Source organism: Dunckerocampus dactyliophorus, chromosome 13 (genome assembly GCF_027744805.1).
Source record: "Dunckerocampus dactyliophorus isolate RoL2022-P2 chromosome 13, RoL_Ddac_1.1, whole genome shotgun sequence".
Classification (NCBI taxonomy): Eukaryota; Metazoa; Chordata; class Actinopteri; order Syngnathiformes; family Syngnathidae; genus Dunckerocampus; species Dunckerocampus dactyliophorus.
In genome coordinates this window covers 10,304,819-10,317,496 of record NC_072831.1, presented here as the reverse complement: position 1 = coordinate 10,317,496, position 12,678 = coordinate 10,304,819, and the positions used below count along the sequence as shown (strand labels likewise).

General features: G+C 41.1%; 2 protein-coding genes across 5 annotated transcripts; one reads left to right on the top strand and one right to left on the bottom strand.

The window, feature by feature from the left end:
- Positions 1 to 205: 205 nt before the first annotated feature.
- ttc8 (tetratricopeptide repeat domain 8) lies at positions 206 to 9,977 on the top strand. Of its 3 annotated transcripts, none has more exons than XM_054797224.1 (15): positions 206 to 403; positions 698 to 721; positions 834 to 954; positions 1,027 to 1,090; positions 1,169 to 1,328; positions 1,420 to 1,521; positions 1,603 to 1,647; positions 1,738 to 1,823; positions 2,673 to 2,760; positions 2,849 to 2,959; positions 3,061 to 3,200; positions 3,279 to 3,453; positions 4,372 to 4,494; positions 4,734 to 4,817; positions 4,890 to 9,977. In XM_054797224.1, exons 1-15 carry the CDS (start codon positions 290 to 292, stop codon positions 5,004 to 5,006), a joined length of 1,554 nt encoding a protein of 517 aa, XP_054653199.1. In that variant the 5' UTR covers positions 206 to 289; the 3' UTR covers positions 5,007 to 9,977. The 3 variants fall into 3 exon arrangements, with proteins under 3 accessions (XP_054653199.1, XP_054653200.1, XP_054653201.1); XM_054797225.1 differs by having other exon boundaries at positions 1,420 to 1,509; positions 4,890 to 9,975; XM_054797226.1 differs by lacking the exon at positions 698 to 721 and having other exon boundaries at positions 1,420 to 1,509; positions 4,890 to 9,975.
- LOC129192845 (CD209 antigen-like protein C) lies at positions 5,268 to 11,639 on the bottom strand. 2 transcript variants are annotated; one of them, XM_054797229.1, is made up of 6 exons: positions 11,495 to 11,639; positions 11,302 to 11,418; positions 8,805 to 9,056; positions 8,557 to 8,720; positions 8,326 to 8,462; positions 5,268 to 5,517 (listed from the first exon to the last, which is right to left on the bottom strand). In XM_054797229.1, exons 1-6 carry the CDS (start codon positions 11,595 to 11,597, stop codon positions 5,376 to 5,378), a joined length of 915 nt encoding a protein of 304 aa, XP_054653204.1. In that variant the 5' UTR covers positions 11,598 to 11,639; the 3' UTR covers positions 5,268 to 5,375. The 2 variants fall into 2 exon arrangements, with proteins under 2 accessions (XP_054653204.1, XP_054653205.1); XM_054797230.1 differs by lacking the exon at positions 11,302 to 11,418.
- Positions 11,640 to 12,678: the final 1,039 nt, after the last annotated feature.

Sequence of the window (12,678 nt, the reverse complement as noted above, 5' to 3'; positions counted from 1 at the left end):
AATAACAACATGATGGCCCGAGACTTGATGAATTGTTCAACATAAAAGGGACCAAGTGGCTTCCACGGTAAATTGTTTAGTATTAGATTTTTTTATCTGTATTGTTCAAATAATAACGTCAAGTTTTTGCCATTGTACAGTATTTATCTTAAGCAGGAAGTAGCGTGTGTAAGGACCCGCCCTCGTCCTTCATTGCGTAGCAACAGAGGAAGCTTTAGATCCGCCATAATCCCTCGCTTCTCTAAACTCTGCTAACTGATTCGCCACTTATTTCCTCCCGAACGACGCAATGGAGGTGACAATGGACCCTCTTTTTCTGGCGTGGAGCTATTTTAGGAGACGGAAATTGCAACAATGTTCAGATATTTGTTCAAAAATATTGCAAGACAGCCCCTATGACCAGGTAATGTGTAGCATTTAGCGGACTAGCACGCCCACTAGCTTGGCTAGGCTGTCATCAAATGCTATTAAATCCGAATAAATGTGTCTTTGTAAAAGTTTCATGTATTCCCCAGTATACAAACTGCTTTCCTTCTTCACATTTCATATTTAGTTTTTTGTTCGCTGTTACCTCTTTGCCTGCCTTATCTATTTACTGTATGTCTGTCGTGATTGTTTGCTATTATCTCTTGTCTGCCTTATTTATTTATGTCTGTCGTGAATGTTCCTTTTCATACCTTTTTGCATGCTGTCTTAGGATTCCTCCTTGTGTATTTCCGAGGTAACAATGGCAATCTCTCTTATCATTTTTCATCCATTTTGTACTTCATCGGCAGTCCACCCAATGTTTGCAAGATGCAAGATATTCAATGCTGATTACCTGTTTTTCCCAGGCTGCCTGGAGTCTTAAAACGCAGGCTCTTACGGAGATGGTATACATTGATGAAGTTGAGGTTGATCAAGAAGGGATTGCTGAGATGATGCTGGATGAGAACACCATTGCTCAGGTTGCACGTAAGTACAAACTCTTTAGTTGCCCAGAATTAAAGTGAATGCATATAATTAATTCAAGTGACTCTCCCTCAGGCCCTGGAACATCTCTGAGACTGCCAAGAACAAGTCATGGCGGAGGTCCCACACCTGCTGTCAGGTACAAACAATGCAGCTTAAATAGAGCTCTTATAAATAAATGATTTTGGTGCGATCAGAGGTTTCCTTACAATTCTAGGCCTATGACTCAGTCTGGACGTCCCATCACAGGATTTGTGAGGCCAAGCACCCAGTCAGGGCGTCCTGGGACAATGGAGCAGGCCATCAGGACGCCACGCACTGCAAGTACGGCTCGACCAGTCACTAGTGCTTCAGGTCGATTCATGCGGCTGGGAACGGTGCGAAAATGTGACTGACTGCATGTGACACATGTGGCAGGAAGTCAGGTTCACGAAGTAAAATATTTTGACTTTTCACTTTGTCCTTCAGGCTTCAATGTTAACCAATCCAGAGGGACCGTTTATAAACTTGTCAAGGTTAAACCTATCAAAATATTCCCAAAAGCCCAACCTGTCTCGGGTAAGACATACAGTATGTACAACCTTTTCCACAGTTGCATAGCAGCATCATTTTAGATTGCAATTTTGGAGTAATTTAAATTTTCCTTCTTAGACGCTCTTTGAGTACATCTTTCATCATGAAAATGATGTAAAAAATGTAAGCGGTGAGCATTTATAGCGGTAATGGAACTGCTCAGCATCCAAATTCTGTTATGATATGTTTCATTTCCTTATTTTCCCCTCTCAGGCTTTAGATTTGGCTGCTCAAGCAACTGAGCATGCTCAGTTCAAAGATTGGTGGTGGAAAGTACAGCTAGGAAAATGCTACTACAGGTCAGTGGCACATAAACATACACACACAACCACACACACACAGCTCACATTCATCTCATCTACAGTGGAAACTCTGAGGTCAAACACACATCAACCTTTCATTTGTTTGGATTTTACATTAAAAATAATGGAATTAGAAATAATCTGTTCTTGTGTCAAACTCTCACCATCATAGAACTTTTTTTTTAATTGTACATAAACACTTTAAGTAGCAATTTTAATATCCTTAACTGGCAGTTAAGTTGGGCTGCACGGTGGCTGAGTGGTTAGCACACACTCACACAGGCCACACAGTCTGGAGATCGAGAAGATCTAGGTTCGAATCTCCACTGGGCATCTCTTTGTGGAGTTTGCATGTTCTCCCGGTGCATGCGTGGGTTTTCTCTGAGTACTCCGGTTTCCTCCCACATTCCAAAAACATGCATGTTAGGTTAATTGGTGACTCTAAATGCGAGTGTGAATGATTTTGTCTATATGTGCCCTGCGATTGGCTGGCGACCAGTCCAGGGTGTACCCCGCCTCTCGCCCGAAGTCAGCTGGGATTGGCCCCAGCATACCCCCGCGACCCTAATTAGGATAAGCGCTATAGAAAATTGATGGATGGCAGTTAAGTCTGCAATTGGCTGGCGACCAGTCCAGGGTGTACCCCGCCTCTCGCCCGAAGTCAGCTGGGATAGGCTCCAGCATGCGCCTGCAGCCCTGATGAAGATCAGCGGTATAGAAAATGGATTGACGGATGGATGGCAGTTAAGTTGAAGTTCTGTGCAATGTGGATTTTAGAGGTTCCACTGTAGCTTTTGTTTTTTTTCTTATACATTTACACAAGGATGAATACTCTGGCCTTTGCAGGCTTGGTTTGTATCGAGAGGCTGAAAAGCAGTTTCGATCAGCTCTAAACCACCAGGAGATGGTGGATACTTTCCTCTATCTGGCTAAGGTAGTGATAAAAAGACATCAGTGACAAAGTACATCCCTCATCTAATTAGGTTTAACTAATAAGACTAATATAATATGTTTTCCATCAGCTGTATCAGCGCCTTGATCAACCAATAACGGCTCTCAACCTCTTCAAACAAGGCCTGGACCACTTTCCTGGTGAGGTCACCCTCCTGACGGGAATTGCACGCATACATGAGGTATAGTATGTGGCCAATCACATAGTATGTGGTCCACTCTGCTACATACTCTGCTACATGACCTGCAAACACCATGTCCAACCTATGACATGTTGTCGCAGGAGATGAACAACATTACATCAGCCACAGAGTACTACAAAGATGTCTTGAAGCAGGACAACACACATGTGGAGGCCATAGCTTGTATAGGCAGCAATCATTTCTACTCTGATCAACCTGAGATCGCGCTGCGCTTCTATAGGTCGGACAAAACCTCTTTGCGTCATGTCGTGGACATTGCATGTTGATGGTGATGATGACCCACTTCTTTCTGTGCTAGGCGGCTCCTCCAGATGGGGGTGTATAATTGCCAGCTATACAACAACCTGGGCCTGTGCTGCTTTTACGCACAGCAGTACGACATGACTCTGTCGTCTTTTGAAAGAGCCTTGGCCCTGGCGACCAACGATGAAGAGCAGGCTGATGTTTGGTACAATGTCGGACACGTCGCTGTGGTGAGTTGACCATTTCAAAAAACTTGAATTGAAATTCTACAAATACCATATCTTAAGGGTGCCATCCTATTCTATTTTGTAACAATTTTAAGTAGGTTTCAGCGAACTCACGATAGTGTATTCGAAATGTGTTGACCAAAATCGAGCCTTGATGCAGAAATTTCTTTCATTAAGCCCTACTGGAAACAAGCTGTTTTGTGTGTCTGTAACTTAAATGCGAATGAGCTGTGTTTGCGTTTGGCTCGAAAAAGCGCTATTGTGCACTTTATCCACTTTTTACACTGTAACTCTGCACCAGTCCGAAGTAATAGATGCCATATATCACATACAACAACATAACATTAAGGAGTGGGACAGAAGGACACCAACGTTAGCTACACTAGCATAGCTATGTGAGCTACAGTGCTAACATTACACATTTTAACAGGCTACCAACCTAGTTTAGGCTGCTGAAGATTAAACAAATAATCACATTAACAGCTCAAATGTCTGTAGCTGACGGATAGTTGGCAGAGTTACAGGCTTTATTTTAATATGTGCAGCGAAGCCTGTTTTTTTTTTTGTTAAAGAGCTGTCCTCTGTGAAGTGGTGGCCCCACACACAGGACACGCACATAGCTACGGGCGGGTGAGAGGTGGTATCTTGTCCATGAGGAAGGAGGTTTTCCCTTCAAGATGTCATGAAAACTCGGAACTTCAAAACTGACCATCTTCTTTCAAATGTGGAACAAACAAGTGTGGGAGATGATAGTTTTTTTTCATGTTTATTGCTCATAAACTCTCTAGGGACACATTTAATGTTAGAACATCATTAAAAATTTAAGTTTGCATGATCAGAGACCTTTTTAAAAGCTTGCAACTACAAGTAGTAGTGAAGATGAAAACACAAAAGTGCACATACATCATTCTGTGTTTGCAGGGTATAGGAGACCTGACTTTGGCCTACCAGTCTTTTAAACTGACTTTGGCTTTTAATAACGACCATGCCGAGGCCTACAACAACCTTGCAGTGCTGGAGCTGCGCAAAGGCCGTGTTGAACAGGTACACAAATCATCTGGATGCACTGAGGTTTGCAGTTTTTAGACCCTCCAGTGTGATATGGCGTAGCCATTCAAAAATAATCCCTAACAAACTTTTTTCAGTAAAACTTGTTTTCAATACAGTATCCCCATCTGGTTATCTCAATATATTTTAACAGTAATTTAGTACAGTTCTACTCTGCGCTATTATCTTTCACACAGTGAAATGAGACATGCTCTTTTTTTTCCCCTTGGGTGCAGTCTAAAGCCTTCCTGCAGACGGCTGCCACATTGTGCCCTCACATGTATGAGCCACACTACAATCTGTCCATTCTTTCTGAAAAGGTAATTGATATCCTTCCACTGTAGTTTAGCGCGTCATTAATCAACTCAGTTAACGTTCAGTCTGTTTTTCAGATCGGAGACCTTCAAAGCAGCTACATGGCTGCCCAAAAGTCTGAGGACGCCTTCCCAGAGCATGTTGACACTCAGCAGGTCTTGATGCAACTTCGCCAGCATTTTGCAGAGCTGTGAGCTGTTGTGTAGAGTGGATTCAATAATGTATGTATCTTTAAATAATTGTATTACATGGAAAAAGATTCAGGGATTTCTCACAAGCTCTGCTTACAGAATTCCGCTGCAGGCTGAATGCAGCGTTTGAGATGGACAGCTGTTATTTATATCAATGACTGGCAGCATAGTCTACAAACTTGTAAAGCAGTAATATAATATACATATGTACTGTATCTAGTAAAGATTCTAGTAAAAAATATTTTATTATTTACTTTAAAGCAATTCACTTATAAACTTTATTAGTTAATTATTTGTAGCCATTCTTGGTATTCTGTATTCGGACAAATAATGTGTCAATAAAAAGTCAGAGATGAAAAAACAACAGTGACGCTAATTAGCTGGCATTTCACAAATCCATTTGAGATTGTAACTGCATGGTGCATCATTCCAGCCTTTAAAGGGGTTGTCTCTGGGGTACGTGGCTGCACAGTTCTCATTGCCAGAATTATTGGGCTCGCCATCATTCCAGTAACTGAAACAAATCACACGTCATATTGTTCAGTGTTAAAACCCACTGTACGATAGCTTAGTTAGTCTTCATTTTACACATAAAATTCTATGGCTAAATTGGCTTTATAGTAGGAGGGAAAAGTGTGAATAAAACATGCCTTTTTAATTTGAGCAGCCATTTGAATCAATGGCCTTACACTTAGTCGCTGATAGGTGCAATATTGTATTTTTAGCACGCACTTAAGTGGTAAATGGATGGCATTTTATGTATTCAAAACACACTGTTACCTCCTTCACTCATTCATGCATGATTTTAACATATTTACATGAATATGACCTAACTCTCACCTTAACCCAAATCCCATTGAAATGATGTTTCCAGTGCAGCATGTCAACAGCATGTCCACCATGATTGTGGAGTACAAAATCAGTGCTGATCAATAGAATGCAATGTGCTTCTCTACACATCCAGTATCTCTCAAAGAGTGGGAACATTCCTCACATTTCAGCATCCATTATATATTCTCAAGGGACAAAGCTATAGAAATTAAACTTGGATGTAGCTTGCAAAAGTCAGTGTTTAGTTTGTGCAGTCGTATAATTTACTGTCCTCTTGAAAGTCCACATTGTCTAACCATTATTGTCTAAAAAACTGTCAACCTAAGTGACTAAACCTCACAGTGAACATTTCCAAATTGTGTAAGGGTCAAGATTTAGCGTGAGCACCCTTATCTAGCACTGGTTTAATCCTCTTGGGCATGGAATTAACCAGAGCTGCACAGGTTGTTACTCTCCACTCTCTTCCACTCCTCCATGATGACATCACTGGTGGAGGTGGTGTATGTTAGACACCTTGTGATCCTCCACTTTCCACTGAAAGATGTCCCACAGGTGCTCAATTGAGATCAGGTATGGAGACATACTTGGACAAACCAGTACCTTCACCTTCAGCTTCATCAGCGAAGCACGTGTCATCTTGGAAGCTCGTTATCATGTTGAAAAACTACCATGTGGCCCAGGTCCCCAAAGGAGGGCATCATGCTCTGCTTCAGAATGTGACATAATTCGTGTTTTCCTCCATGAACCGCAACTCTCCAGGGTTGGCAGCACTCATGCAGCCTTTCATTACTGTAGCATTGTCCCTTGAGAACATACAGGGTCCTTCTCAAAAAATTAGCATATTGTGATAAAGTTCATTATTTTCTGTAATGTACTGATAAACATTAGACTTTCATATATTGTAGATTAATTACACACAACTGAAGTAGTTCAGGCCTTTTATTGCTTTAATATTGATAATTTTGGCAAAAAAGTAAAGAAAAACCCAAAAAAATTAGCATATCATGAAAAGGTACTCTAAACGAGCTATTAACCTAATCATCTGAATCAAGGAATTAACTCTGAACACCTGCAAAAGATTCCTGAGGCTTTTAAAAACTCCCAGCCTGGTTCATTACTCAAAACCGCAATCATGGGTAAGACTGCCGACCTGACTGCTGTCCAGAAGGCCATCATTGACACCCTCAAGCAAGAGGGTAAGACACAGAAAGAAATTTCTGAGCGAATAGGCTGTTCCCAGAGTGCTGTATCAAGGCACCTCAGTGGGAAGTCTGTGGGAAGGAAAAAGTGTGGCAGAAAACGCTGCACAACCAGAAGAGGTGACCGGACCCTGAGGAATATTGTGGAGAAGGGCCGATTCCAGACCTTGGGGGACCTGCGGAAGCAGTGGACTGAGTCTGGAGTAGAAACATCCAGAGCCACCGTGCACAGGCGTGTGCAGGAAATGAGCTACAGGTGCTGCATTCCCCAGGTCAAGCTACTTTTGAACCAGAAACAGCGACAGAAGCGCCTGACCTGGGCTACAGAGAAGCAGCACTGGACTGTTGCTCAGTGGTCCAAAGTACTTTTTTCGGATGAAAGCAAGTTTTGCATGTCATTCGGAAATCAAGGTGCCAGAGTCTGGAGGAAGACTGGGGAGAAGGAAAAGTGCCAAAACCACTGGTGAATGGTTTACTGACCATGGTATTACTGTGCTCAATTGGCCTGCCAACTCTCCTAACCTGAATCCCAAAGAGAATCTGTGGGATATTGTGAAGAGGAAGTTGAGAGTCACCAGACCCAACACTGTGGATGAGTTTAAGGCCGCTATCGAAGCATCCTGGGCCTCCATAACACCTCAGCAGTGCCACAGGCTGATTGCCTCCATGCCACGCCGCACTGAAGCAGTCATTTCTGCAAAAGGATTCCCGACCAAGTATTGAGTGCATAACTGAACATAATTATTTGAAGGTTGACTTTTTTGTATTAAAAACACTTTTCTTTTATTGGTCGGATGAAATATGCTAATTCTTTGAGATAGGGATTTTTGGTTTTTCTTTACTTTTTTGCCAAAATTATCAATATTAAAGCAATAAAAGGCTTGAACTACTTCAGTTGTGTGTAATTAATCTACAATATATGAAAGTCTAATGTTTATCAGGACATTACGAAAATAATGAACTTTATCACAATATGCTAATTTTTTTAGAAGGACATGTACATCGTAATAAAATTGATTTCTGAAAAGTGATGAGTGTACTCCCGTTTGTGAGGTACTGTTAAGTGCTTCTGATGTGATACCATCGTATCATTGCTACTTTTCTGTCAATAATCTCAACCTTGATCATTTTACAGTAAAAAAAAAATCAATCTTTTGCAACCAGTGTGTAGTGTGAACTCAAAATGAAACTCACATTTTGGCATATTTGGCTCTTTGAGTGTTTCTTGCAAAAAATGAGTAGAAGAATGATAGTTTTAATAGCAGTGACGGGAGACAAAATGTGAGTGTTACCCTTCAATTAGCCTTGTTCCTTTCAACCACCTCCAAACTCCCTCCTCTTCCACATCTCTCAGTCCGATCCAGAAGCCACTCTGGGTGATGGACATTGATGGGTCTTGATGATGATTTATTAACTGATTTATTATCATCTGACAGGAGACGGCATGTGAAAACACACACGTATGTCATTACTCACCACACATTGCAATGGTGTTTGATGGAGCTGCTGCAGATTAGTCTTACCTGCTTCTCTGAGGTATCTACCACCACCAGGTCGCTGCCATGCTTGTTGCAGAACTGCCGTGCTTCCTGCCACGACCTGCGAGAGTATCTGTCAGAGAAGCTGAAGAAGTAACACGCAGAGTTTATGAGAGTCCATCCTGGTGAACAGCGTCTGCAGCCCTCGTCTACAGCAAAACACAATTGCAATATTGTTGTTGCTCTGATAATTTCACTGACGCACACATAAGTTTAAAACCAATGGGCCTTACTTAACATTGGTAGGTGGGATTTTAAGACTGCAATATCGAGTTGGATTTTGTCGGCCTGCTTTTTGTAGTCTTTGCTCCTTATAGTCTGATGTTCAAGCTGCCACTTGGTTATTTGCTGCTGTCTGGTCTCTTCTGCCAAACGTTTCTGGGATTCATGTCGTCTTTGTGAGGCAGCGTTATAGGTCTTGTGCAGTGTGGCCAACTCACGGTTGATGCTTTCCACCTTTCGAGGCTCATCTGTGAGGTGGTTGTCTGTTGTCACAGAAAAAAGGTATGGTAACGTAGTACTTTAATGCAACACAAAGTGCAATCAAACAAAGAATCAGGATGTAGAAAAATAGTCCTGTCCAAAACCCTAACCGAATACATAAATATTGACCTATTTGAAAAATATTTCAGCGCAAATGTGGCGCAAATTTATCTCCATCTAACTTTTTTTCCAGAAATGTTCCTGAACCTACGCAAATGGAAGTTGAGCTAAAGAATTTGGTAAATGTAAGTTTGTCTTTATTATTTTCATGAGAATGAATTTGATTTAGCATCAATTTTATTTTACATAATACAAATAAAGTATTGTATGGACAGAGCCAGCCATAGCCAAAGTGGCCCCCTTAAGTGAGATTTAATATGGCATCCCCCCTCCAGTGTCCATTTACATATGCTTACAAAAGAAATTGAATAGCATTGTTTTTATTGTTTTCTTTCATTTGTAGATCCCGCAGATTAATTTGTAAATCCTGTGATAAACAAAGGATTACTGTATATTGAAGGTGAATTTTTTTCCCAATTTTTTTGGCACTCCCTACAGGCCATGGCACCCTTAGCATCTGCCTATATTGCCTAATGGGCCAGCCGGCACTTAGAGTAATCCTTCCTTTATCACAGGTAATTGGTCCCATACCCAACCATGGTAAGTGAATTTCCACAAAGTACAATTTCTTATTTAAAAATGGAATATTTTTGTAGTTAGAGCATATAAATTGTTTACGACCTTCTAAATATGTTTTTTAACATTTTTACAGCCCCTTTAATCACCTTTACACTCGTTTTACAATTTACAATTTAAGACATAAATAAGACTTGTTGCTATAAATTTGTTGCCGAGGGGAACTGAGAGACGTTTGAGTTGAGTTTTAGCTTGGTGTGGGTTACAGCTGGAACAGTAGGCCATATTTCTGTTAGGGATTTTTATTTGGGAATATTGTGCCTGTTGCGAGATAATTGAAAGCTGCAATAAAAGTCTTTGAATGCGTCTTCTGAATGCCTTATGTTTGCATTTTACTTCATTTTACCATTTATATGCTTGGAAATGCTTAATTTTGGCTTTTTTCACTATACATATTTTTGACTAATAATAGACCATATTTAACCATGAGATTTGAACCGCGAAGGTGTGATAAGAGACAGCCTTTGTTTGTCCCACAGAAGAACAATTTTTTTTCCAGTAACATACAAGAAGAATAACTAAAAAAAGTACAATACATATTTACAACATAAGGTAAAAAGAGTAGTAACACAGAAGCGACAAGACAATCAACGTGCTGTGGCGTTGCTTTGCTGCCGCCTGTCTGCCATCTGTTGCAGTGCACCGCTGTCTGTGCACACCTGTCGCCAATTATTGTCATTGTTTTCTGGCTTTTAGCTTTTGCCTTAATTCCTAGTCCTCCTTGCCAAGCATTGCCTGCTACTGCTACAGTAAGTTCTATTGTTCTTTATCCTGCTTGACTTACTCAGCAGCGCCTTACGTTTTGTCTTTGGACCCTTTTTCCTTGCACCCTTTTCTGCAAACGCCTTTTGTTCTCGTAGTTGTCGTAATTTTGGTTACCTTTTTGTACCTAGTACGTCACCTATGTTTTGTATGTTCTTTACCTCTGGAAGAGGACACTTTTTGTGTTAACGGATTTTTTTGTTACAATCGGTTCTGTTCTCCTCTGCATTTTGAGATCCAAACCCTGGCATTAGCCACACCTGACGACCATAGTGTAATTATGTGAGTTTTTTGTCAAAAGCAGACATGTATACACATGGTTACTACTACAAGTATCAAACTGTATATTTTGACATAACTTTAATTAATTTATTTATTCATATGTATACAAACCCTGTGCACGCGCGCACATCCCAACCAATATGCTAATCTAGTGATTTGAAATTCAGTTTACACTATGTTGTAACAGGGTATATTTATGTATGTATATATTTATGCTCCCTGTAATTCTCATACATTTTCTACTTTTTCTGAGAATTTCCCAGACGAATTTCTAGGTAGTACTGACAATGGCCACCCAAAGTGTTAATACAACTGATGCCAATGCCCAAATAAACTGTGTTGTAAAAGCAACAAGTTGAAATAAATATAGCCTTGAAGAGCTGAGGGGAACATGAATGGTCGATTACAGCAACATTAACTGCCCTGTTTTTACTTTGGTCTCCCTTTATTGGTAACTTGCAGCTTGTTGAAATCTACCGAATGAAAAACAGGTTCATCGGGACTCACAATAGACTCCCAGGCCAATATCCACAGCCAGTAGAACAGCGGCAAGCACAGCCAAGGTGATTTCAAGCACTCTTTTAGGGTCCCAAGTAGAGGCAGGCCCCACCATTGACAGGGATACTCCACAGCGACGCAAAAGAAGCTTTGAGTAGCAAGTCTAAAACAGAAATGGACACTTTTGTATCTGTTAGTATACCTTGTTGTTTCTCCTGGTTTGAGTGGCGTGGCGGCTCATCCACACTCAAGTCCTCCTGCGATATCAGCTTGTTGTAGGCGCTGTCAAATACGCTTGCCTCCATGTTGGCTGTTCACATGAGAGTCGTCTGGAGCGATTATTTGGGAGGACATTGCCCCATGGATGTGTGTGCAACATTGCAAACAGAAACTGTTCATTTGTTAAATATTGACTTTGGTTAACTGGGTCATCCTCAGGTGATTTTTCTAATGGTTTATGTGGTTGGAACATGCTTATCCAGGTACATTTAAGGGACATCACTTGTTCACGCTTGTCCAATTCAACATGTCTGAAAAGGAGTAGGAAGAAGCAAAGTTTATGTGATCCTATCACTTGTACCTGTCTCAGCAATTACCGATCGTTCGGTCACTTCCTGTGTTCAGAAGTTCATGTTACCAGGTATTTTAATCGGGAAAGACAAGATTAAAGAATGTGTGATAAAGAAAAAGAAGAAAACTAGAAAAAGTGTAAAAAAAAATCGATAAATAAAAAGTTTTTTATATATATATATACACACACACACACACACACACACACACCTGCTCACAAAAATTAAAGTAACACTTTTTTTTATTGGGCCTGGCATGAATTGAATTAAACCTGTCTGATAATTTTCTGGTTGGTTAAGCAGCTGAGGGCCTCGTTAATCAATTTCAGCTGTATTGGTGTTCATGAAATTAACAACAGGTGCACTTCAGTGGCAACAATTAGAAAACCCTCAAAACAGGACTGGTTTTACATGCGGAGGTCATTTCAAGTTTCTCCCTCTTGATCTTTTTTGGCTGGTTTTCTACTCGTGCTGATTTTGGCATGCGTAATTATCTCTACCGGCAGTATGAGGCGATTCCTTAACCCTACAGAAGTTGCACAGGTTGTCCAGCTTCTCCAGGATGGCACATCCACACGTGCTGCAGCAAGAAGGTTTAATGTGTCTCCCAGCACAATCTCCACAACATGTAGGAGATTTCAGGAGACTGGTGGTTATTCTCGGAGAGCTGGACAGGGCCGTAGACGGTTCTCAACCCCTCAGCCGGACCGATACCTGCTCGTTTGTGCAAGGCGGAACAAGGTGAGCACTGCTTGTGCCCTACAGAATGACCTCCAGAGGGCCACTGGTGTGGCCCAAACAATCAGGAACAGACTTC